At 33.8% G+C, this 27964-nt stretch overlaps 1 protein-coding gene across 12 annotated transcripts in view; it reads left to right on the top strand.

Moving 5' to 3' along the window:
• Positions 1-27964, top strand: part of LOC137645986 (phosphatase and actin regulator 1-like) — an 868819-nt gene that overhangs the window by 699012 nt on the left and 141843 nt on the right. For 2 of the 12 annotated variants that reach the window (XM_068379103.1, XM_068379101.1), the window contains exon 1: positions 25881-27639. The exons of 4 other annotated variants lie outside the window; for them this stretch is intronic. In XM_068379103.1, the coding sequence (XP_068235204.1) occupies positions 26133-27639 (1507 nt within the window). In that variant the 5' untranslated portion in view covers positions 25881-26132. Of the gene's footprint in view, positions 1-25836; positions 27640-27964 lie in introns of those variants that run through there. 6 more of the 12 variants (XM_068379092.1, XM_068379104.1, XM_068379093.1 and 3 more) reach the window with 6 other exon arrangements.

Below are 27964 nucleotides of genomic sequence, written 5' to 3'. Positions count from 1 at the left end.
CATACGCCTGATGACACCGAGAGTACCAAACAATTATTCTTCTCTCAAGGGGTTAATTACTGCATTGTAATAATTGTTCAGTGTCTACTTTCCTCTTGGTAAGGGTGATAAGCAGCTCTTCTAGGAGAAGGACACTCCAAAATCAAACCACTATTCTCTGGTCTTGGGTAGTGCCTTAGCCTCTGTACCATGGTTTTCCACTGTCTTGGGTTAGAGTTCTCTTGCTTGTGGGTAAACTCGGGCACACTATTCTATCTTATTTTACTTCCACTTGATTTGTTTAAGTTTTTATAGTTTATATATTATGTTACTGTTCTTAAAATATGTTAATTTTCTGGTTTCCTTTCCTCACAGGGCTATTTTCCCTGTTGAAGCCCCCCTGGCTTATAGCCTCCTGCTTTTCCAACTAGGGTTGTAGCTTAGCAAGTAATAATAATAATAATAATAATAATAATAATAATAATAATAGTTGTCTTCTATTGTTCAAACGGTCTCACTTGTAGGTTTTTTGTGTTGGATGGTGGACAATGACTGCCTTTGAGTTTCGTTTGGTTGGTTAATCATGTACAATATGTTCTTTATATTTTGTTTTGAGAATCTGTTGGTAAAATTGAAAACTTTAAACGGGAATTGGAACGTTGATGTTATCTCAGATGAGTTGCTTATATATATATATATATATATGTATATATATATATGTATATATATATATATATATATGTATATATATATATGTATATATATATATATGTATATATATATATATATATATGTATATATATATATGTATATATATATATATGTATATATATATATATAATTATATATAATTTGTAATCAGTTCGTATACTTTTTTATTTATATGTATTCTACAGTTGGCCTCATAAATTTCGGTAAATATCAGTGCAATCTGTAAAGAACTCTGGCATCTACTTATTGGTAGATACAAATGAAAGTCGCCAGGTGTGTCCTTAGTCTTCAATTATATGTACAGAAATCCATGAATCCAACTTTAAATCATAAATTTATTTAGAAAATTTAGATGTTCGAGGTTTTTATTTTTTCTCTAATGGATGGGATATCTCAATTTAAAAGGGAAAAATATTGTATATGTTGAATTTGATATGCTTGCTAGTTGATTTTTTGATATATTACAGACTAACATTAGATAATGATAAGAATTACTATTTTTATTCAATTTGGTATTGTTTCTGATAACTTTATTTAAGGAATTTAGACCAAGTTATTGATAGTTGACAAGTAATCATTCGAATTTGGTGCAGTCTTCTTTATCATGAGATTATGAATGTCGGGATTTTGCAATGACAAATAAAAATGACTTGACTATTTTGGGTTCATTTGCCAAGAATTTCTTTTATTTCGCAGAATCCTGTCATGCCGTAATCCACAAGTCAATATTTTGTTACCAAGTAACCTTGGTGAAGAAGGTGAACGTATTCATTTTTGAGAGAGAGCAAGAGTTTGGCATTTAATTGTTTACCTGGCTTTGTAAAGCTTCGAAAGGGCGAGTCGTTCTTAGTTCTAGCACATTCATAGTCAGTAATTGCACTTTGCACACACTTTTATTTCGGAATTTGAGCAGCAAATGAAATATCTTCTGCAAGTTTTTATAGAAATGGAACTGTGACTAATCCATTCACACAGATGACGAAGAGAGATCTCGACTCCAGCCCTTCCCTAAATGTACGTTATTAACAACCCTTTCGCATCCAGATGTCGGCCCGTCCTTCGTTCAGCCGAGGTCCGCGAAATGTCATAAACGTAGCTGGAGGGTCTTGACCCTCTCTCTCTCTCTCTCTCTCTCTCTCTCTCTCTCTCTCTGAACACCCTTCACCTGTGCGGCATTCGGACGGACAGGCCAGGTGGTGGTGGCGGCTCTGTCGACATATTGGATGGGTCAGTTCCGAAAATGAGAATATTAATGGGGTGGTTGACTGTGTCGATGCTGTGGTATTTATATGGTTCGTCAAAATCAATATACGGTTTGTCGTACTATTGCTTAATATATACAGGGTTCACGTGAGGAATGGCAATTAGATAATGCTTTCAGATATGATATATATACTGTACTCATATACAGTATGTGTGCGTGTTTGTTTGTTTGTATGGACAAAAGGAAAAGTCGCTTAGCCATGTTGTTAGCATTGCAGGCCAGCATTCACCGAAAGTTTTTAATTTATTTTAGGTTCTGCGAAAAATTCGGCTGTAAGTTTCAGTATCATTGCTGTACTACGTATGAGATTTTTTACTTTTTATTTTGACATTCTTATGTTTGACTTAAAAAATATACACTTTAGATTTTTATAGAATATTTATTTTATATCTGTGGCTTTGAACTAACAAATATTTCCTTTTTTTCAGGTATGGGTCGACCACCCAGAAGTACTAGGATTGCTTGGTTTGTACGTGGTAAGGTGCCATTAACCTGATTCGGAATTCCAAATCGTATGTACCAAATGAGGAAACAACCTATTACCTTTTTACTATTCTTAATGACTTGTATTCTAGTATTAAGGTCATATTCTCGCGATCAAATTCGTATTGTTATCGAAGTCGGGAAGGCCTCTATGTCAAGTATATTTCAATAGCCGAAATAATTCCTTTTTTTTTATTGCGGGAGCTATGCTATACATAAACACGCTCTGATATTCAGAAAAAAAAAATTTATTTTTGTTTGGTGTCCAAAATATCTATCAGTAAGCATAATATATTTAGCCTAATCCTTTCATTGCGGTACGTGACAAGTATATCCCAGATGTTAATTCCCTCCTTGATTTAAAGAGCTTGATTATGTATGAGAATTCTAGTCAGCTGTTTCTCTCACCATTACTTGAAGTTATAAATGGTGAATTCGTTGTTTTGAAACTAAAGAAGTTCTTCATTATGTGTGTATATGTCTGTTTGTGTATGTATATTTATGCATGTATATTTGATGAATTTGCTCATCCATATACAATTTTAAATGCACAATGCTTCGACCGTTTGCTTAAGTCTCCTAGTGTTCATGCTGTAATAAGATTTTAGTGTTCCAGTAAAGCTTAAGATATGTATATTTTATTAATAGTATATTAACGTGAAGCAAAATAACCATTATTTGTAGGTCATAGCAGCAAGTTAAATGAATTGGTTATTTTGTCGAGTAAAAGAAAATCGTCAAAATTTAAGTTTAGAGATATACAAAGAAATTGTAACAGCATGCAACGCCACAGTAAGCTCGTTATTCATGGCCGTTACTATATAGGGGAATTCAATCAGATTTGTTCAATCAGTATTAAGTTAGTTTTATTGCGACGTTACTCATTTTAATGTCATTTTAATGCTGAACTTGTGCTGTTACAGTATGAAAAAATATACAAATAAAAATATATATAAAGTTCAGAATGACTAGTTTGAATTAGTCAGATGCGGAAATTTCTATTCTTAGTCATATCAAATTGAAATGGGTATTAATTCTATAATTGTTGTCACCATACAAAACTACAAGGAATTAATTTTCCGTTACATATAATTAGCCCACCATCACACACACACACACACACACACACACATATATATATATATATATATATTTATTGTGTATATATATATTGTGTGTATATATATATATATATATATATATGTGTGTGTACACACATTGTAAGTCACTAGAAGTTCATGTCACCTTTATTTAGAATGTAGTATATTATTTGACAGCGATATACATTATCATCTTTGTAAACTAAATAGCCACGTGAAACTACAAATTTAGAGTACGTAATAGGAGTAACCTTTGATTAAGACTGGACGTTACTTTAGAGGTGATAAATTCGACCACTCCCATATCCTAATTTCTTCACACATAATCCTCTAAATAGATTGGTTACCCTGTGTAACGTAGTTTTTTCAGTCCTTTGACAGAGGCCACATTATCGTCATTCTCGTAGTCCAAATGGTGCTAGCTTGAGAATATACAGTATATTTTGTGTGACATAGTGGAGTATCCCTCTTGACTTTTTGGATGGTTTTAGTGCAGGTGTAATGTCCTCTGCAACAAGTATTGTCGGGTTAGAAGGGCCCGAACCCACTCATGTCTTGTTTTATGTAATAGTGGTCGGTAAAAGCAGGTTTGTTACACCACCTCGGGGTCGTCATGTCTAACGAAAGGTTGTCTTGGTATAAAACAATTTCAAGCTGAAAGGTCAACTTTCTCCCTGGATATGAACTCAGGCTATGATACTTGATGGGTTTGAGGTCCCCCCCATATCTCTCTCTCTCTCTCTCTCTCTCTCTCTCTCTCTCTCTCCCTGGCCTCGTGTAGGACGAGAAGTACCTCAACTGACAATATGAGGGAACCTTTTAAAACCCCCGCACCAGACAACGAACGAATGAGGTCGTTTTTAAAAACTCAACATGACTAAACCTAATTAGCTAGTCATGTATCTAGTTATTAGTCACCTGTTGTGGGTCGCTGCTAGAATACTGAGAAAAAAAAAACTAAACGTATACGGGTGATCATTGCTCTGTAAATATAGAACATAAAACGAAATGTCTGGACGTAAAACAAGGTATTTTCATCGAGGATATTGTTCATTGCCAAATTTCCCCTTGGGTTTCCTATTACGTCTCTCTCTCTCTCTCTCTCTCTCTCTCTCTCTCTCTCTCTCTCTCATTCTGTTAAATATACAATTGATGCTTGAAAGTTAGGGACAAAATGTAATAATTAAATGAGCGAAAGTTACAAGGAACTGATGGAAGGATTTCTTTCATATATCGGTAAATATTAGTATACAAAGATTATTGTGTGCCTCGAAGGTGTAACTTTCCCACCAGAGTTTATTTGAAGAATGGGAGAGATATTCATTGGCGAAGACCAAAGAAAGAAGAAAATCCAATATGGAATTAATGACCACTTCCGGATTCAGCCGCATCAAGGATAGCGACCTAGCAGTCCTGCAGCCTTGTAAGATGCCCAGACGGGAAGTATGGGATACCAGGCTTTCAAGGATACGTTGTGTTTTTTTTTAGTCGAAAACCTGATTATCGATTTTATGAGTTTCAATTAAGCCTTTGGTTGAATGGCCTTGGACCAGACATTCCAGGTTACTAAACCCGTAGTAGTTGTTGTCATCAGTGATTTGTTGGGAGTCGACCTTTCCATACCTGTGCTTGGGGTTTAGGCATTTATTGACCTTGATTGGTAGTCATGTTGGATATGATACAAGGAGGAATTTGTTAACATTTTGGATAAAGTACATCAAAGTATAAGTACGCAGCAGTACTTTGAAAATAATCTCAATGTTGAGCAAATGACATATTTTAATTTATTGTTTGTTTGTAAGCAACATAACGCAAAAACTATTAAACATTTTACAACGGAAGTTGGACACGTGGGGCATGACCCAAGGACAAATCTGTTAGATTTTGAAGAAAATACATCGAAGAAAAAGTAGGCAGTGGAGTTAACATCAAAATAAGACTGGCTTGGCGAACACGTGCTCTCTACATTAGTTGTAGAAGCGCACAGTGGGTATTCAAAATACTATAATGTATACTGTATAATTATCTGATTTTGGCTATGAGAGTTTTAAGATCAAACTTCTTATATTGTTAGTCGTATTTCGGCTCTGTGATATTTCCATAGTCTATTTTTAGGTATAGGTGGAGGTAAAGTTTATAAAAGCTGACGTGTTTTGTATTTGCAATGACTTCGTATGTATTAAATTCATCAGCGATACGTTCCGTATCCATACTGTGTTGGATTCCCCATGCTTCTACTTTATAGTCTGCTCATTTTATTATTATTATTTTTTTTTAACAGAATGACGCGATTATGATGATAAGGGTAGTACATATTTGTTTTGTTATTGCTTCGACTAGTCTGTGCTTCTCGTTTTCGGCTGACGTATATTGCGTTATATTTTTTTCTCTCTCTAATGCTGAGCTATTAGTCGCTTGAGAGGATATGATCCCTTAATCGATAAAGTTTGACGTCATCATTTTATCACTGATAATGAAAGTGAGATACGTTAAATTGTTTATTAAACACCGATTTTTCTGTAATCGAATTGTTGAATTAAGGGAAAAAAACGAAAACAATGTATTGAAATAAGCTGTAATTTTATATAAACATATTCTCAGTACTAACAATAACTTGAGCAAAAGATAAGCACTCTCCTACGATGCAATTTTATTAAGGAGACCTTTGTAGAGGTCTGCATCTAATATATTAGGGCATGTGTGCTGAACATACAAGTGTTGCGTTATAAATAGAATTATGATTTTGTTACAACACCCTTACTGTGTCGCTCCTGGCTACGTTGTCACGTCTTGTTTTGGAATAATAGTAGCTAGTGCATATTTGGTAATGAGTAGATTAATTCTTTTACTGACATTTTTCCTTAATGTTTGATGTCTATTATATTCATTGCATTTAATGCAAGAGGTAGAATAAATTAATTACGAAAATAGTGTCTGGAAAGACGACCCCCCCCCCCCTCTCTCTCTCTCTCTCTCTCTCTCTCTCTCTCTCTCTCTCTCTCTGTTTGTCTTATTCCTTATCCCTTTTAATCTATCTTAATTTTTATTCTTGATCCAATCGAGTCTTTGGAGGTAGGGCATTTTAATAAAGATTCTCATAATTTTGTTATTGTTTCTAATAGTTTATCATTGCCCGATTTTGGATTTTATTGAGTTTTCCCTAGTTATGACTCGATTATGTATTATTTTTATCTTTTGTCTTTTTCACTTATGATTGATATTTGTATATATTATGAGTCAGTTCTATTGAAAATATACTTTCCTTCACCTCCCAAATTGAAACTAAAAGTATAGTAGCGTTTTCATCTTTCTGGCAGGATTTTTACTCTCTCTCTCTCTCTCTCTCTCTCTCTCTCTCTCTCTCTCTCTTTCTCTCTCTCTCTGTTGTTTTGGTTTTGTCTATATTTTTTGTGTAGTCTTCCACAGTTGCGATTGCTAATTAAGCTTTTGGTTATATCTTTGAAAAGATTTCATTTTTTTATTTTTGTATCTTCCTTTACTTTAAACTTGTGTGTAGTCGTTTATATAGCTGTTTGATACTTAAGGACAAAAACATGATGTAAACTATTTTGTAGCTTCTGAATACATCCTTTAGTAAATTGTAGCAGTTTGAAAAGCCTTCATTATAATTGTCAGTAACTTTTTGGAAGGCTTTTCAGTATATTTGAAAGATCCATGGCCAAGGATTGCCTGTTTTCCTTTGTACTATGCATGTTGATTTACTCTTTGACATAGTTAATGCCAATTGTGTGATCAGGATATAGTTCAAGGCAATAGAGCTTTTGACTTAATATAACGAAGACCTTATTAAATTGCGTACTTCTCTTCGAAATTCGTTATTCTAAATGTTTTCCAGAGAGAAAATTACCCAGTTTCAATAATATTCTTCAAATTCCTTATATTATAAGGCCGTAGTTCCCAAGTTGTAGTTAAGTATCTACCTGGTCAATGTCTGACTTGTTCCAGTGTGGGGGAAATTTTTGCTAAGTGAATTAGGATTCAAGTTTAAATGCGCCCCTCAGCCCCTGTAATGTTAATTAAATCATTCTGACTTGTGATTGTTGAATGAAATGCATAGGCCAGTAAGTATATAAATACAATCGGTCACCGTTTCGAATGAGGGCTTTTCCATGTAAGTGAAGTCCACAATGTCTTAGCAAGTTAATTAGGTTAACCTCCGGCTACTGATACTTCTGTTCTATAGTACGTCTCTGAATTCAATAATTAAGATGATTGTTTGAATTACTCAAAGTTTTGATATAACTGTCTCAACATAGTTCCGTATATTGTGTGGACTACTTTAAAGAAACAAAGTATTGAGTAATCTGTATAATTGCTTTTTAGGCACTCGGTCTGTTACTAAGCCTAAACTTTTACGTAACCTTCTGTCAACGATATTGAGTTGTATATTAATCTGTTGATTGAAACCAATGGTATAATTTGGACCAGTGCTCTGCCTGTAGCAGGACCTAAGAGTCTTTTGTATTTGTTCAATTGAATATAATACTTTTGATATTTCTCCAGATTTAGCACAGGCGAGTGTGGATCGAGGTGTAAAATTTTGATTATGTAAAATGTGTTAAGTAAAACCTGCTTCATATCACTTTATTACACTAAGTAATATTTTTGTAGAAAGAGTATTTTCATTTTTGATATGTAATGAAATTGTATTTATGTAAGCCATCCATATCATACTTAATCTTGAGTCAGGTCATTATTACTCTTGAAACTACAGTATTCAAGTCTCAGACCTAAAGAACTTAGCAATTCAGATAATTTAAGTAATAGCAATCCAGATAATTGATTACTCTGATTAATATTCTGAACTTTAAAACAACTGAGTCCAACTAACTAACTATATATATATATATATATATATATATATATATATATATATATATATATATATATATATATATATATATATATATATATATATATATATATATATATAATTTGTTAGGATTTAGGTAATCATAGCCATAGGGTTATCAATAAATAATTCCCTATTGGCATTAGACTCGGACGAAACAATAGCTCGATCATGGATCGAATTATTGTTTCCTTCCAGCTAAAATAAGCATTGAACAAACTCCTCAAGATCGCGGGACCCGTAGTGAAAATATTAAGTAAATAATTTGGTTATAAACTTACACAATTGAAAAACCAAAAAATTACTATTAAAATATTTTCCCAAATAGTATAATTTTCTAAAATAATTGAATAAATAGATAAACAATTAAGTATTAAGTTGTACGATAACAAGTGGTTTGAACAGTTGAGTCTTTAGAGAATAGGTGACTTCCAGCAATCGTTCAGTAAAACTACATCATTCTAGTATAAGCAGCCACTCTGTACACAACGCGGAAACTTATTTACTTGTTTACTTATTTTGGGGTTTAAATCCAACCCTCTCCACTGAAGTCGAGTGAACTACTTCTCTGGCGGGTCCATATTAATCATCTAACGAAACATTTTCATTATAACTTATACAATTCTTTGATTGTAGCATCTTCCAAATCATATGATCTTGTGCGTGTTGTTTTTAAATATCGACGGTTCACATGCGGCGTCTGCGAAACACGTCTTGACTTCAAAGACACTTCTTGACAAAGCTCCAGCGACAAGATGAGTATGCTTCTTAATGTCGATGTGTGGATTAGGTTAGACCGGTCTATACCCTTAGTATCTCGCATTGCCTTTTAAAGCATACGAGGGTGGAAGAGCTTTATGTTGTTAGGCAAAAACGGTGAGTTTTCCTTTGTTAATTTAAATTGTGTGTGTTCGCAGACAAGCGGTTAATTTTGTATTTGTGCGATATACTGTCTTTTTTTTGTGTTGTAAATTATATTGAATTGCAACTATACATACATAAACACACACATTATATATATATATATATATAAAATTGTATGTTTATGTATATGTATGTGTGTATATATATATATTATATATATATGTATATATGTATATATATATATATATATATAAAGTGTATGTGTATGTATGTGTATGTATACATATATATATATATATATATATAATATATATATATAATTGTATGTATATATATATATATATATATAATAAAGTAGTGTATGTATACGTATGTATACACACACACACACACACACATATATATATATATATATATATATTGTGTGTATAAGCAAAATACTGAAGTATAAGCGTATAAATTTGATGCACACGCCCATGTGTGAAGAGATGCGCGTCCCTCTTTTTTTTTAGCCAGTCTGTCACGTAACTTGGATCTATTCACTTAAAGTCGGATAATGGGACTTGATTCAATTACCGGGTGGCCCAGTTCGTGAATTACCTCACGTGTATTTTCTCTCTCTCTCTCTCTCTCTCTCTCTCTCTCTCTCTCTCTCTCTCTCTCTTTTAGAAATTTTTGTAATTTGAACAGTGTTTTATAATCAAAATTTGAGTTCTAATGCAACTTCCATGTAATAGTTTATAGAATCATATGATTTTTAGTTTTTTAATAGCTTTCATATACACTTTCTAACTTTAGTAAATGACCTGTTGTAAATATGAAACCCAATGTATTATTAGAATGAATGTTTCTCTCTCTCTCTCTCTCTCTCTCTCTCCTCTCTCTCTCTCTCTCTCTCTCTCTCTCCTCGGCTTACATTGCGTTCTATTTTTTTGTACTTCACTGTAATAACTGAAGCAATATTAATGATAAGGAAGAAACTTCTCTCTCGTAATAATTTAATGAACTTCAGCATCCATAACTTATTTTCTCCTGGATAATATAGAAACTAATTTAATTATTACTTAGTTGGAGTTGGATGAGAACTTGGTACAAAGGTATGTTTTTAATTATTAAATTTCAGTCCTACAATTACAATATTTAAAAATGACAGGCGTTAGGTATTTATTTCTCTAGATAACTATGGGAATGTGGCGGATATTTAATTCTCTCTCTCTCTCTCTCTCTCTCTCTCTCTCTCTCTCTCTCTCTCTCTCTCTCTCTCTCTCTCTCTCTCTCTCTCTCTCTCTTAGTTTTTTTTTTTTCATTGAATAGCAGCTTTAAAGAAGTAACATCAAAGTTGCTGTTTCTTCCAAGGCATCATAATTTAAAAGAAGCTGTTTGTCGAGTTGACAGTGATTTTTTTATTATTGATTCGATTCGACCTAAGTACGTTATTTAGAGAAATTTTGCTAGCGTCTTTATTAAGTTTATTTTTACGCAGAAGTGTTTGTAGAACTTTCTTAACTAGTTGCAAACGAATTGGGTTTAACCATTAAGAAAATGATAGTCCTGTCTTTAAGATAGTCCCGCCTTTAAGATATTATACGGCTTATGGGGAGACATCTGTGTGTGTATAAATATATATATATATATATATATATATATATATATATATATATATATATATATAATTTTAAAACCCAAATATGGAAAGCCCCCAGATACGATGGTTACCAACATGATTTTGGCAGAAAATGAAGTGACTCCTAGAATACTTACAAGATTATTTTGTAGAATGTGGAATGAAGAGGCAAAACCTGATGAATGGGAGCTGGGAGTGTTGGTGCAAATGACAAAAAAAAAATGTGACCGATTGCAATAATTACAGAGGCATCACACTGTCAGTTTTCAACGTCAGTTTTCATAAAACCATATATAGAAGGTTCATTCAAGAGACTAGAGTGAAATATTGATGAAAAGCTGAGGTGAACTAGCAGTAGCAGGTTTTCGAAAAGGTAGAAATTTTATAATGCAGAGAACAGAGGGTATGATGTAGAAGTATTGGAATGAATTGGTAACAGGAGGCTAGCGGACCTAGAATATGCTGATGAAGCTGTCCTTATTAGCAAAACCCCACAGGACTTGCAAAGCTTGTTTACCAGAATGCCTGAAATATCACATGAGGTTGGGCTCAAGATAAATAGGAGAAAGACAAGAGATGATATATATATATATATATATATATATATATATATATATATATATATATATATATATATATATATATAATATAATTTCCGGTCATTATCAGAGTCTAAAATACTCACAAGATTATATGTTTAATTGTGTAGGTCCTTGTATCCCTGATAAATCGTCAGAAACACAGGTTTTGTATGAATATCCAATTTTATTTTCTACTTTTCTAAAAAGAAGCAAACGCAACGCAATTCATGCGAAGTTTCATTCTTCTGATTTTGACCTGATTCATTGTAATTTTGCCTCTGACATCCCTGACCACCACCACCCTCCTCCTCCTCCTCCTCCTCCTCCTCCCTCCTCCCTCCTCCCTCCCTCCTCCTCCTCCTCCCTCCCCTCCTCCTCCCTCCCTCCCTCCTCCCTCCTCCTTCTCCTCCCTCCCTCCTCCTCCTCCTCCTCCCTCCCTCCCTCCTCCCTCCTCCTTCTCCCTCCCTCCTCCTCCCTCCTCCCTCCTCCTTCTCCTCCCTCCCTCCTCCTCCTCCTCCCCTCCCTCCTCCCTCCTCCTATTTTGTGAAGGGTCACATATAAGGTTCCTTAGAGGGCATACCACACAACTCGACATCTGAGTAATATCGGAATTTTTTAACAAATGGAACATGTCAGTCAATCGATCGTTCGTGGCTGTACAACAAGAACCTTTCTTGAAACATTTTTCTTGTGATAAGTTGATTTAATGCTTGGGGGGAATTTGCAGTGAAAGTACAATTATTTAAGAGATATAATTTTCTCTTAAGTGCAGTAACATTAGCAATAGCATGTTATTTACGTCATGAAATGTATGTCATAATGATTTAGATTTCGTAATTTCTTTGTCTGTTATCACTTGAACATGAAGGCAAGCGAACAAGATGGACAAGTTTCACTTTTTACATTTTTTTTAGAGGTACCACTTTTAATGCTTGGTTGCTTCATAGTATTTATAATTATTGGGTACTGCTTTAGCTGTTTGTCTAAAAGCTACGTAAAATACACTAACACATGAGATGGGAAAGATTTTGAATTTGTGAAAACGAAAATACCAAAGAGAAAAAAGTATCTTAGGGTGTAAGCATTATTCGTTTATAGAAATTTTTTTTTTATTATTAGTAGTAATTGGAAAAAGAATCGTAAATGTTAATCTTATTTCACACGGGGATTGTCTGCTCTAATGTTAAAGATAGTATGTAAGTTATTTTCTTTTTTCAAATCTGAATTCTTTTAATTCTTAAGTATCGAGATCGTATCTTGTGAAATTTAGGAACTGATTTTGCTAGCGTAAATGAGAGAAATGAGACGAAGGGCACGAATTTGTAAGGAAGCCAATTGAAGGCTATAGATAAAAAAAAAGCTATAGTAAATGAACTTGAAGTAATGCAGATCAATGTTGGAAATGGTGTACGAGGTATCGTCAAAAATCGCCTGTTGTTGGTATTTTTGTCATCTGGGAAGAAAGGGGTAACTTTTTCCCTTCTTGTCGCTAGATGAGTTGCATATTCTCACACATTATGAAAGAAACGGTAATTAAATTCTAAGATTATTTTTATCGTATCTTTTTGTTCAAAAGTTTTATGAAATAATACTCGACTTTCACTTTCAGTGGTTTATCACATGTAGGTTTTTTAATTAGTCTAATAGAGAGAGAGAGAGAGAGAGAGAAGAGAGAGAGAGAGAGAGAGAGAAGAGAGAGAGAGAGAGAGACCCCCCCCCCTTGTGTCGAAGCTTGAAAAGCTCAAGTGCTATAATAATCCATCACGTTGACAGTGTGGGAAAACTTGTGACCAGTGGTTGGTTCGAATTTCTTATTTTGACCATCAAGTTTAGTCTTTTATTCTGTCTTCCATTTCTAACGGGGTTAAGGATTGCCAATCAGTGACCTAATTATTCTAGTTAATCACTGCCATTGTTTAACGAACAATTGACCCTAGTAATTCAAGAAGTCTTAGGAATTTTGCCTTATTGAACGGGCTCACGTGTGGCAAAAATGTTTTCCTATGATATGGAATTGTATGAACTCCCACTTTTCAAGTTACAATATAGTGTTAATTTTTCATTTTACCTTTCCATTGTGGCTTCTGTGACGTTGCCAGTCCTTGATTAATCTTTATTTTTATTTTGGAGTTGCTGTATTCTTAAGTTACAAAGAATTATTGAATAAGTTTTCAATGATTTTATGATACTCAAGAAGACCGGTTTCCAACATTTCTAGAAACTTAGGGATATCCCGAAAGGGAGGAATAATGGTTTGAGAAAAGAAAACTACAAGGAAAAAAAATGGACAGCATGAATGGTAAAAACAGAAAGAACGAATGATGTGTAAAAAGCAGGAACTGATAAAGTTGCGGTTAGGGTTGAAAGAAATATCCGGTAAGATCGTTTTTGGGAAGAAAGTTCTTACAGCATTTTAATGAGGATTTGCTATTATTATTTTTTACTGTCGTGTGACAGTAACTATATCATCTTTAATGTTTTGTGGGGATGTGTGAAAATAACATTTCATGCCTTAATTTATTGCCTGTCTTGATTATTTTATAAAGCTCTTTAGAAATCTACATTGTAAGTGGTACATAACGTTATGAAAGACATATGCCTAATATCTAATAATATTTATTACATTATCATCTTTATCTGGTACCTCTTATCTTGTAAAGCTGTTTCGGTACTGTGTGATCCTTATCTAAATCGCAAATTGTTTTGATTATAAATGGATTTACGTTATCGGTGTTGATGATGCGACTTGGGTAATCGTACCATAACAACCTACCTAGTGAATTAATGTGCTTCGTTGTCTACTAAGTCAGCTAAGTCTCATTTCAGACTGGACGGAGATCCTTATTCTAAGACATTCTGCGAATGAAGGTGTACATTTGTGTGTGTGTGTGTGTGTATATATATATATATATATATATATATATATATAATATATATATATATATATATATATATATATATATATATATATATATATATATAAAATGTTAAACATGATCATTACCATAGCTTATTCCATGACACCTAGTATTTCATGAAAAAAGTAAATACTACTTTATCTCTCTCTCTCTCTCTCTCTCTCTCTCTCTCTCTCTCTCTCCTCTCCTCTCTCTCTCTCTCCTCTCTCTTTCGTGTGTGTGAGTATATATAGTGTTACGTGAGAACACCATCCTTTGGAAGATCTGAAAGGATGCCATAAAAGGGTTATTTTGGGCCATTAAGTTCTCGTTGGTCACCCTGCTTTTGGCTGTTTGCTTCTTGTATTTTGGTAAGTTTAAAAGGCATTGAATGTATATACTTCATTTTGAGTTTATTTGATTTTATAGATTTTTGGTAATGTTTGATGCTAATTTATTTTTTTTATATCAAATTAGGTTATTTTACTTCCCTCCTTACATTTTTCTACCATAGCCACGTTCCATGAAATATGTTTATCGAAACACAGACTTGAATATGCATAAATATATATAGCTTTCTTTTGTAAAACTGTATGGAATAGAAGGAAGATTGGTTTTTCAGTTAAATGACAATGTTAAGTATAATGAAAATTTAAATGAAAGGCGTTAGGCTACTGTGGTATTATTGCCACTCATTATCCATTGTTAATTGTAGGTTGGATAATTTTTAATTTTAATAAACCATTGTTTTCCTGCAGTATTGTGCAATGATGAAGTAATAGACGGTATTTCAGTTTGAGGCATATAGAAATGCACACGGTAACTAACGAAAGTACAGATATTCCTTCACACTCAAAAAGAAACATGGAACAGTCATACGTTATGTATAAAACAATCGTAAGCTATAATAACATACATATTACAGTGTCATATAAGATTTATATATAAACTTGTAGAGTTGACACCACAAAAATGATAACTTATAGCTTTCATTTTATGGTTATAAACAAATATAGTAAGAGTCAATATCAATGGCTTAAATAATGAGATTAAAGTTGAGGGGATGAACGAACGGTGTTCCTAAAAAAAATACAGTAACATTGGCAGCAGTAATTAGAGGAATAATGATAAAAATTAAAAATTATTTAAACAGAAAAACAAGTATTACCAACTATTGTAGTGATGGCTTTGCTGCGTCATAAGATAATATATTTAGAATTCACCGTAGGAGACAGTTGAAGATTCTGCACTGTTACTTAATGAGAAATTCAACAACAACCATTTTCAGTAAACATAAAAGATATAGACGCCAAATTTCAGTGGGTTAGATAATAGGTTTAATGATATTTTTCAAACTAGATAAAAAGAAAAAAAAATGTATTGAAAAAAATATTGTGAAGTATATATTGAAGCATACAAATCATAAGGAAATATTGCTTTTAGATCTTTATTGGCTGTTCAAATTCTTTTGGATACGCCGATTGTCATTGCTTAGATTTTGTTAATATTGCGTAAATTAAGAAAAACGATGTTTATTATAAAATTCCAAAGTAAAGCTTGGTATTGTCTCTAAGCTACTTAGTCATAATTAGATAATGGGACTAAGGTCCCCTGATGTTTTTAATTAGGTAAATTGTTTAAACTCGGTAAATTAATAGTTTTAAAACTTGAGAAAAGGAAATTCTATGGATACAAGGGGCAAGTTATGGTTGGGGGGGGGGGGGGGGGGGGTTTGTAAGTTCAGTGACAGCGGATGGAAGTTGAGGCAGTTTTATTTAAGAAGATTCCTATCAGCACCTCCCACCAATAAATATTGGGTCAAGTGCGAACCAGAGATATGTCAGTAGTGATAAAATCCGCCCCTTTTGTTTGTCTCATTAGTACTGAAGAGGGGAAGCAAGAATTTCTGTTTAGCTATTTCGTAATTTGAAATTCTTTTTGAAGGGCATGTTAAGTAGAGCAACTTCTTATGCTGCTTGTTAAACTTTTTTTTCTTTATTTTGAAAATGGAATAGAAAACTTTATTTTTTTACTACCGTCCTACTCCAGGCCTATTTTCTTTTTCTCTGGAACTTGTAAATAACGTACTGTATTTGATATTTTTTATGATTACCAACTCATGTATATATATATATATATATATATATATATATATATATATATATATATATATATATATATATATATATATATTAGATAGATAGATGTAGATAGAGAGAGAGCCTAGTGTTCATGTGCCTAGACAAGATCATATGGGCCTGTAACATTGGTAGTCAGATGAAAGCTTATATGAAATCCACAACTGATATGAACACATAAGAAAAATCAAACACAGCACAATTTCCAAGTTACCTGTAACTGGTGTAAAATTATCGATGTTGACAACACTTGTTAACATGGCCCGAGGTCTGGTTAAACGGTTTTCGAATTATTTCTGGAAGTTTTTTATAAAGGCAGAAAGAGATTTAGCATAGCCATTTCATTTCTCTTAATGGCAAATAACCTTACTCAACTCAAACATCTAACGAATTGTGTATTGGTTATATGCTGTTTTGACCAGACAAAATCATATCATGTGTGTACCATATTGGTAATCAGAATTTGAGAGGTTTGGACCATAAAAACAATAAAAAGCCAAATTTGTTTTGTTACCTAAGTTAACCGGATGCATTATAATAAAGTAAAAGATAGCTACTGCTACAGATGGTGAAATGGGTGTAGATGACGCCAAGTTTCCTATTGCACGAAGATTTTTTATATGTTGTGATAATTTGTGGAATTTCAAATGTTGACTGTATTCAAGTTATCCCTCTTTGTTATTATTCCCAGACTTTGAACTCCTTTTTTTGCAATGTTATAAACTCTTTTTTTAAGAAACCGCTTTGGTAATATCCACATTCTAACTTCTCTTGGGAATGAAAATGGCGCTTCTTTCAAGGTGACAGTCAGCGGGAAAAAAATTTAGTGTATATGAGAAATCCCTCCAAGTGTATAATTGATCACTGTTAATTTCGCTGAGATGTCGCGCTAAGACATATTTCAAATTCGACAAAGTGTGAAACTTTGAATTCGAGGTAATTTTTTTTTTCATCTTTTTATTCAAAATCTGTTGGTATAGACTGATGATTGGCCGACCTATATGCGCATACTATGCAGTACGTATTCTTTATTTCTTTATCACACACACACACACACACACACACAAGAAAGTTTGATATACAGGGGAGCGAGAAGTTGTCACCGTTATAGTAAAATGAATAAGAAAGGAAGAAAGCCTCGGGGAGGAAGAGAGAGGAGATTTGGTCAGCTGGCCTAAATTGGGTTGATTGGCTGAATCAGGGAGCCCTACTTTTACGTAGCATTTGTAACTTCAATTTTGTTCTCTTATCCACTCTTCCTTTTCCATCTGACAAGAACTTAGTCTCTCTCTCTCTCTCTCTCTCTCTCTCTCTCTCTCTCTCTCTCTCTCTCTCTCTCTCTAACAGTAAAAACAGCTGGCCGTTCTTTAATAATAACTCAGCTGAAATGACGTTGGACATGTCTAGTCCTCTTCCTCTTCATGCACATTTAGTTCATTGGTGAGTGGGTGTAGGAGAGGCCCCCCCCCCTTTCTCTCTCTCTCTCTCTCTCTCTCTCTCTCTCTCTCTCTCTCTCTCTCTCTCTCTCTCTCTCTCTCTCTCTCTCTACTTGTTGCTCTTGTCACTTGTATCACGTTCTTGTCATGGTATTGTTTAAATGGCCCACATAACCTTGCCTCACTTATTTTCTTTATATACCTTTTTATGGGCCTATGTATTTAGTGTTTTAACTCATCGGTAGCTGCTTTCATCAGTAAAACATGAGGTAGGCCTAATTGATTTCTAACTGGATATATAACATTTTCCTTGCAAGGTTTATAAGAAATTATCTAATGTACGGTGCAAAGTAAGGATGATTCAGTCAGGTCGGTCGTAGTTTTTTTTTTTTATAATTATTATTATTATTATTATTATTATTATTATTGAGCGAACGACGAACTTTGTCTAGAGCTACTATATATCTTACAACCATGTCGCCTATTCAGTCATATTTGATGTAACTTAACACGCTTTTAAATTGTTTCATAATTATACATAGTTTTATTGAATTGAATGTTAGCACCTTTTCAATTTCAACACCAAGTTTGTGTAAGAAAGAAAAAAAAAGAAAAAGAGCTTGCGTAGGATTGCAAATTTTCCAAAAGCTCCTTGGCCTTCATCTATTTTTTCTATTCCTTTTCTTAGTTCACCAAAGTTCTGCTGGACTTTGAAAGCAACGAGTCATTTATATGCAAAATGGGTCTTAAAAACTTTTCTTTGTGCGTTCTCTTTAACTTCTTTGCGAATAATCTTCATCCTTCCGAGTAAAGCTATTTTCGGTCAGTTTCCATTCTTCTAATTGTGTTATTTACATTTTGTACATAACTTTTTGTGTTATTTCTCATGATGTTTAAGGTAAATATTGTTTTTATTACAGTTGAGTATGTAATAAACTTCTTTCTGTTTTCTATACCACATGTGTACAAAGTATGCGTATACTTTGTGTAGTTTTCGTTTATAAGTAAGAGTACAACGGAACTATGTCACTTGTATGTTTGTTTGTGTGTATGTATGTATATATATATATGTATATTATATATATATATATATATATATATATATATATATATATATATATATATATATATATATATAATGTTTACTGTATATGTGTGTACAAAGTATGTTTATTTTTGTGTAATTATAGTAAGAGTACAATAGAACTAAGTAACTTGTATATATGTATGTATGTATATTATATATATATATATTTATATATATATATATATATATATATATATATATATATATATATATAAATATTATATATATATATATATATATATATATATATAAATATTATATATATAAATATATATATATGTATATATACTGTATATAAATATAAATATATATATATATATATATATATATATATATATATATATATCTAAATATATATATAAATATATATTATATATATAATATATATATGTTTGTGTTATATATATATATATATATATATATATATATATATATATATATATATATATATTATATACGCACTTTTTCCTTAAAAGGGTTGGTATCAGATATTTTCAGCCTTCTGGCATCTGACAAGTCTTAAAGGGTGAGGTTGCAAGCGCCACGCCCCCCTTTCTTTATCCCAGCAAATTGGTTACCCATTTAAAGAATTTGACAGCGTAATTGGTTAGCTACTCTGGAGGGACCTGCCTTTGTGTGTGCTCGCCTAGTTAATAATAAGCATTAATAGTTATCCGAATTATAGACCATCGTTAAGGGGCTTTAGGTTGAAGCAAAATCATGACGCTAAATAATTTTTTGACAGCCAGCATGCTTATTCAAATAGATTATAACATTTACAAACTCATGTGAATATAAACGGTGCATCAAAGAAACGAATTCCTGAGACGTTTACCTTGAAGGACTTTGCAGTTTAGAATTACCGTAATGTTGATGGGAAGGAGATGCTGGCCGAGGTCGCCTGGACGAGAGAGGAAGAGCTATTCTTGGAATGCGAATCATGTCCGCTATGTATGTGTCTTTTGGATGCTTATAGTCGGTTGATAGCGTAAACAACATTAAACCATTTCTTTAAGAGATAACTGGTTGATTTGTGTGAAAGAAGAACTGTTTGGCGTCCTAGAAAAGTTCAGAGAGATAAGCTAAGGGAATGAAAGTTTACCCCCCTAATTCGAAACAATCTACAATCCAGTTAAGTATGTGATACTGTCATACGATTTCAACGAGCTAAAGTATTTTTAACTCTGCTAACCAAGATGAAAGATGTAAAGTTTTCAATTCGATTTGGTTATCTGTTGAGATTATAAGGATTACACAGAAATTTTCTTTAATTTTTCTTCAAAAAACGCGCCTATTTTCCCATGTTAAAGTCCTTGGGCTTATAGCATCCTCCTTTCCCAACTAGGGTTCTAGCTTGTAATCTCCCTATATAATAAAGAGCAAGTATCTGGCCTAATATATACACATGTATTTATGTATATATTTTATAATTATATGTATATGTATACTGTATATATATATATATTGTATAATTATATATATATGTATTTATATGTATGTATATATATATATATATATATATATATATATATATATATATATATATATATATATATTCCAGTCACGTTCAGAGACATTGACTACTCGGTCTTAACCCCATCCCTCTGGTAGGGGAGAGCAATCGTAGTCATACCCCGAGAGGTGTACTGTGTGAATGTCATAACTGACGGGTCGCGTACACGAGTAGTAATAATAATAATTATAGTAATAATGATAATGATAGTAATAATGATAACGATAGTAATAATGGTAATATTTGGTCATTCAAAAAATGTAAACTACTATTTCCCGCGGTGTCATTTTATGGTCGAAATCATGACCCATTTTACCAGCATAATAGTGAAGTTATGACTTTTATTAGAACTTGACCAAAGAAAATGTCTAGCTTTGATAACCTGTATATGTGGATCTTGATAAATTCTTGAGGATATATATATATATATATATATATATATATATATATATATATATATATATATATACATATATATATATATATATATATATATATATATATATATATATATACATATATATATATACATATATATATATATACATATATATATATATATACATATATATATATATACATATATATATATATATACATATATATATATATATACATATATATATATATACATATATATATATATATATATATATACATATATATATATATATATATATATATATATATATATGTATATACACACACACTTGTATGTATATATTATTCCACCTAGTTATGTATTTTGTATCCCAGTCATCTCATACAACATTGAAAATCATTCCCAAGATATTCATTTAAGTGCGCCACTCTTATGTGCTGTATGTTGAAGGAGCATTTTGATTATTGTGGTTGGTCCCCGAAAGGAACCATATCAAGGATATTGCAATAGGATTAATTTCCTTCTCGTTCTTTTGTCGACGGCAGATCCATTACGGCACGGCGCGAAGGTCTTCTGAAACCTCACGAGTTTGTTTCTTCCTTTCCCTGTGCTCTGTCTTAGACGATATGTTTGGTGGCACGATATCGTGTGTTTGTGTTAAGTTTTAAGAGGATGCCATTGGATTTACCGTAATGATTTCCCCGACAAATGTCTTAAACAACTTCTTGCTAGGAAGGTACCGTATGTCTACATTTTTTTCTGATTGCATTGGTTGACCTTAATGTTTCCCGGAAGGCTTGTGATTGGATTTTAGAGTTATTCCTGTTTAATTAATGACAATTGGTTTCGGATATTATATCTTTACAGTTAATTGGCTATTGCCTTGTGTATTAGCTTTACAGACTCGAATGCTGAGAAAGATTTGGTTGAACTTCATTCCGTCTTGACTAGCTCTTATTAAACAAAGGACATTTTCAATTCTAATTTATATTGTATTGATTTACTTTGGCTTTCTTAGAAGTAAAGATTCCTTTTCTAAATGTATTTAAAAAAGCATAATTGAAATTTACTTGATCTTCGTGAAGCATATTGATTTTGTTCACTACCATCGATTAAAACTACTCCCATTTATGGTTATTAAAGAGAAATAAGTAAAGGTACAAGACATTTAACTTGCATATTTGATCGAATGAAATTTATGTGTCTTTTGACATGGTTCAACGCTTGGCAAAGCATCATCATTGTAAGTAACTGTTGGGTTCAACTGGCCTTATGCGTGCACGGGCACTTTCCCTCTTGAGCAACATGCATGGTAAGAGCATTGGTCTTTGTTCCTTTGCTTATCGTGTACTTTTTCTGTGAATGGAAACTCTAATCCATATTGCAATACTTGATATATCTACTTCGTTTAAAGGTCGCTTATGAATGGCAGGGCAAGGAACAGTGACAATGCCTTAGACTCCAAGAGACTTGCCATAATAATGATCAGCACCCACGCCCTTTCCTCCTGAGCTAGGACCAGGGAGGGCCATCCCCCCCCCCCCCCCCCCCCCGAAACTCCTATCCTTAGTCCACAAGGATGTTGAGGTTGCAGACTCTACAAGAAACTATCGATCTTGAGCGTGTCTCGAACCACAGTCCAGCGGGACGGCAGGCGGGGAAGTTTCCAGTAGGCTACCACAATAAATGGTTTTATATATATATATATATATATATATATATATATATATATATATATATATATATATGCATGCAGTTTGTGGAGAGCAATCTTTGTATTGTTTTAATATATCTGGGGATTTCATTCTCTCTCTCTCTCTCTCTCTCTCTCTCTCTCTCTCTCTCTCTCTCTCTCTCTCTCTCTCGTGGATGGCGAGAAAAATCTTGCGATATCGTAACACGATTTTGCGTAAGGAAAGGTAGATATCAAATCCCTCTTTACGCAAGATCTGTCAGTTACAGCCTTACGTAACTGATTGTGCCTTGAGTCATAGGTGGGTTTCCCTGCTGTATTGTGTTGTGTGCATCAGCCCACACATACCTTTGATTGGTTGCCAGTATATGTAACACTTTAGCATTATATGTTATTTAAGTGTAAGATTAAAACATTTTTAGTTATGAGTCGTAGATAAATGCCTGTTGGAAGAGAAAACCTTTTATTCTTTTCACCTTTCTTTCCTTTTGACTATAATAGTTTCCTGAAGATAGTATTATAATTTCTCCCGGAAAAAAAGATTTCTTATTTTTTTAATTTCTTTTCGAGTAGCAGAAAATGTTTTCCTGTTACTTTGAATAGACCTTTTTTAAACCATACGAATCTCTCTCTCTCTCTCTCTCTCTCTCTCTCTCTCTCTCTCTCTCTCTCTCTCTCTCTCTCTCTCTCTCCAGTTAAATATCTTACTACAGGAATACAATAACTAGTATTTTTAGGGTTTTTGATGACCACGGGGTACTTTGATGATTTTCACAGACTTTGTTTTTACATTTCCTAAAAGTTTCATACTATAATTTGCAAATTTAGAAACGCCCGTAGAATTTTATACATTTTCACCTTTCATTCAGTTAATTTGTTAGATTGTTTAAAAACTAATATTTTGAACACTGCTCAAGTTTCTGATGCTCCAACAATATCAGTTCCTCTTGAGCCAGTCATTTGTTTTATTCAGTGCAAGTTAACGGCATGATGTTTTACAAACACTTAATCTTCAACTTCTCATAACTCATGAATTTCGAAACAAACTACCCAGTCATTGATGAAACATTTACATACGGTCACTGGTTGATGCCATTGTAATTAATTATATTGCTTGGTCCCCTACCCTCAAGCTATTAGCGCTGCTGTAAGAGTTAGACATGCTGATGACCCATATAGACTATTCGAAATTAGTGTGAATCATGCAATAGGAGGAAGAACTTTTTGTTATGCTGCACCGAGACTCTTCAACGACCTTCCACTTGATGCCAAGAATAGCAAAAATGTGGCACCTTCAAGAAAAACCTGAAGACTTATCTCTTTGGAAAGTGTTATAATAGTGATCTGAAAACTATTAAGCCTGAATACAAATGTTAGTGAATAACTGAAAAGATACAGAGCAAAATATTAACTGGAAAGAAATTATTTTCACACACCAAGACCCGCCTGAACAGACTCTTAGTGTCTGATGGAGGGCGAGAAATAAACCCCCAAAAGTAAAAATGTAAAAGTATTGATTATCGAAAGTATGGCCACTGGGATGAAATTAATTTTGAGGTTCTCGAGTAAGACTTCGAGGTTAGGTTAGCAAGTGGTGTTAAGACCCCATAAAAGAATGGGGCACCAGAGTAAGAACAATAGGGATATGCCTTGTTTTGGAGTGCATATAAGTGTTCCTTGTGTTTGAGGGTGGGTTGGGGAGTAGCCTAAGTAACTCGGTGCGTTTTATAATTCTTTGTGGTTAGTTTATATAGAGCTATATCATTTAAGGGGAGTTTCGTGTAATCTATGATTTTCGTCGTTTTCGTATTCATTGTTGAGATGAGGAAATATTTTCCATTAATATAAGGCGCAACTTTGTCTTCCTTTTAATTTCATTCGAATCTTGAAAGAAAGTTTTGGTCATGTCTTTTAAATAATCACGTTTTTGCGGTATTTTTTAAGGCGGGTCAGATTGGTGACCTTCAAGGCTCAAGCTGTTATGATTACCTCACGATTAAAAACCTCCATTGCCCGAGGCCCGTTAACTCTTTTCTTCCTCCTTGAAATCATTCTCGGTAATCCACAGCTGGAAATTAACGATGTTCATATCGACGAATGTATCATGTTGAATTCGACGTGAGAGACTATCACTTTTTATAAGCTTTTTGCATATAATCAGTGACATTTGTTTGCATGGTTAATGCAGAAATAATTTCTGTGAAAGTAAGACTTTCATTTCAGTCAGTTATACCATTATTTTTCGTCATGAAGTGTACGTCACGAAAGAGTTTTTTTTTCCCCTCATGTTCTTAACTTGTAGAAAGAGGTGTTGCAGATCATGACTTTCTGGTACTTCACATTTAAGTTTTGTCATATGTCTCTGAGACAACTTGAATCGTGATCTTTCTTACTTAGTAAAGGGGTACGCGTTTTATTACCTCAATTTTGCAATTTTGCATGTGTGAGCATATATTATATAAGTTTTTTTAAAGGATATAAAACTTAGAATAAGCTTCATCCGTCCCCAATGGCAATGGAAGAAATGACTAAAGCAAGTGAATTTTAGCTGTAGATTGCTGCTCTGTGGGTTCTCATCTACACACACACCATTATATATATATATATATATATATATATATATATATATATATATATATATATATATCTATATATATATATATATATATATATGTGTGTGTGTGTGTGTGTGCAAAATGAAAGTTTTTACTATAAATATACATTAATTTGGTTTCGAATTACTATGCACCTGCATTCTCATACTTGATTCGTTAATTGGCTTTATTTAGTATCTTAATTTTTAACTGTTAGATATATATTTTAGTCGAATATGATGTCGTTCATAAAAAATAATCTGTAATTGAGCATTTTTCTGTGAAAATAGTTAATGTACACTCTGTGTCTGTTCCATTAAATAGTTACATAAACATACTGAACCTGACCATTTTCTGTAGTAAAGCTGTTTACTATACACTCTTGGTCTTTCCATAGAGTTCATAAATTTATTTTTAGACCGCTAGACGTTGTCAATAATAGAGAGGAAATCTTTGTTTGATAGTGGATGAGTAATGTATAGAGGCAGAAGAAAAAGCGAAAGAAGTAAAATGGCCGATGGTAAGGGAATTTGTGGTGCTTCTTCGCGCAGTCTTGTAACAGTAAGTCGTGAAAGAGAACGCGGCCAACACTTCTTCATTCTTGGTGCTCGTGTGGTTTCGTTGGGAACATTTCTTTGGTCTCGATTTTTATTATGTTGATATCGTCCCGTGTACCGCGGGAAACTTCCAGTTGCGAAGGAATTATTTATTGTGTCTGGACTTGCGGATCACTGCTGGAAATTGGTGACGTTGTGGTTGATTAATGATGGCTATAGATGGCTATATCCTTGTTTGTGTGAAGATTGTTACTGGCGATGGTGTGTAAAATTACTGAGAATCGTGTTATACTAGTTTTTTACGGACAGGTTGACGATTTAGAGGTGTATAAAAGAAGCGTTGAATTTTCATCAAAATGTTTTGTATGGGTGTGAGCGAGAAATTCGATAGTTTCATCTATCGTGGAAGTGTGACTTTGAATGTGGTGTCCACTCATAATACAAGTGCTGTGAATCGCTTAAAACACAGATCCGCCTTCTTGACAAATCGACTTAGGAGACACCGTAATTCGCGTCATCAGGCTCACCGTCGCCAAAACACTAAGACGAACAGTGTAAAGTTACCCTTAAAACCATCGGAAACGACAAAAGTACCTTCTGCGTCCGACGTGGAAACTATCAAATATACCTCAAGGGTCAAAAGTTTGCCTTCCTTTTCAAAACAGGCTTCAGGTGACAATGAAAGTTTGGACGTAGGGTCTCACAACAAAGACCCACTACAAGTTGCTGTGCCGTCGTCATTGAGAAAGGTTCATCTGGGTAAAACTGCATCGGCAGATGATATCGATAAAGCGAGCAGCCCCAAAGACGCCCGCGATGCCAGCCTGTTCCCGAGATCCTCTACCCTTCCAAAATTGAGGAACCGGGATTCCGATAATGTCATGCAAAGTAACAATTCATCTACGTTATCTTTGACATTGGCCAAGCGGTCTCAATCTTTTACTCCCAAAGTGTGCGGCCTAACGTACTCTCCTCGTTCTTGTCCTGCTCTGCCGAGGCTTATGCGGTTAAGCAACTCATCGAAGGAGAGCATACTTAGTGATGAAAAGGAAGGAGACGAACACAGCGAATTAGACTCCAGTGAATTTTGCAATGAGTTACCCAAGGCTCCTAAACGGCCTGGCATTTGCCGCACGAAGAATTTCCGTTTGCGTCGTGAGGATCATATTCCTACTGTTGGAAGCCCATTGCATAAAAGTACCAGCATGACATTCGGAACATCTGGCTTTAGGACAGAATGCCCCTCTTCCAGTGTGGAAGCAGGAGTCATGTCATCCACTAGAGGTTGCCAAATACAACCGAATCTTAATTTTTCCTCCCCTATTACAACTGCTACTTCCATTAACCAGACAATTTCATCTCCACCAACGCCTCCTCCCCCTTACTCTTTATGTGCACCAGTATCATCGCCACCAACTTACCTGCTACCTACTGTCCAGTGTACACCAACAACTAATGCCATTATTACCAGAGGTCCTTTATCTGCCCCACCACCACCACCACCACCTCATCTACCTCCACCTCCTCTACCTCCACCTCCTCCTCATCTGCCGCCTCCTCCTCCTCATATGCCTCCTCCACATCATCATCATGCTTCTTTTGGATCAAAATCAGTACCTCTCGCCTCAAGTAGACTTGCTCATTCTCCCTTTGACTATGTTCCTGCCTCATCACCTGCAGGAGCTTCGTTTAACAAAGGTGTCACAGAAGCAGTATCGGTGGATCAGAAACCGTCCGAGAAAGGACCTCGGTCACTGAAGAGTCAGAAGTCAGATACTCGTACCAAGTGGTGGCATTTTTATGAACTGACGTTTAATCTCAGCCATTGCACTGGCCAGTTTGCTGAATCTATTAGGGCTCTAGGTCAGTAAGAAGGATATTGGGCGTTTCATTCTTTCCCTATACTCTGTGTGATTGATTAATGTATGAATGTCGAACAGTACATAGATACCTCCTACTTTTTATTGTGATGTGAAAGGTTAGTATTTATTTACACTTACATACACACACACACACATATATATATATATATATATATATATATATATATATATATATATATATATATTTAATTATAGGTTAGGTTAATATGAAGTAAATCCCTTTTTCCCTTAAATGGAAATGGTAAAAGATAGAAAATAATCTTGCATTGAACTGTAAATGAGTGGCATAATTTGTCAAAATCTGT

This window comes from Palaemon carinicauda, chromosome 8 (genome assembly GCF_036898095.1).
Source record: "Palaemon carinicauda isolate YSFRI2023 chromosome 8, ASM3689809v2, whole genome shotgun sequence".
In the NCBI taxonomy this organism is placed as follows: Eukaryota; Metazoa; Arthropoda; class Malacostraca; order Decapoda; family Palaemonidae; genus Palaemon; species Palaemon carinicauda.
This window is presented reverse-complemented; position numbering and strand designations above follow the sequence as displayed.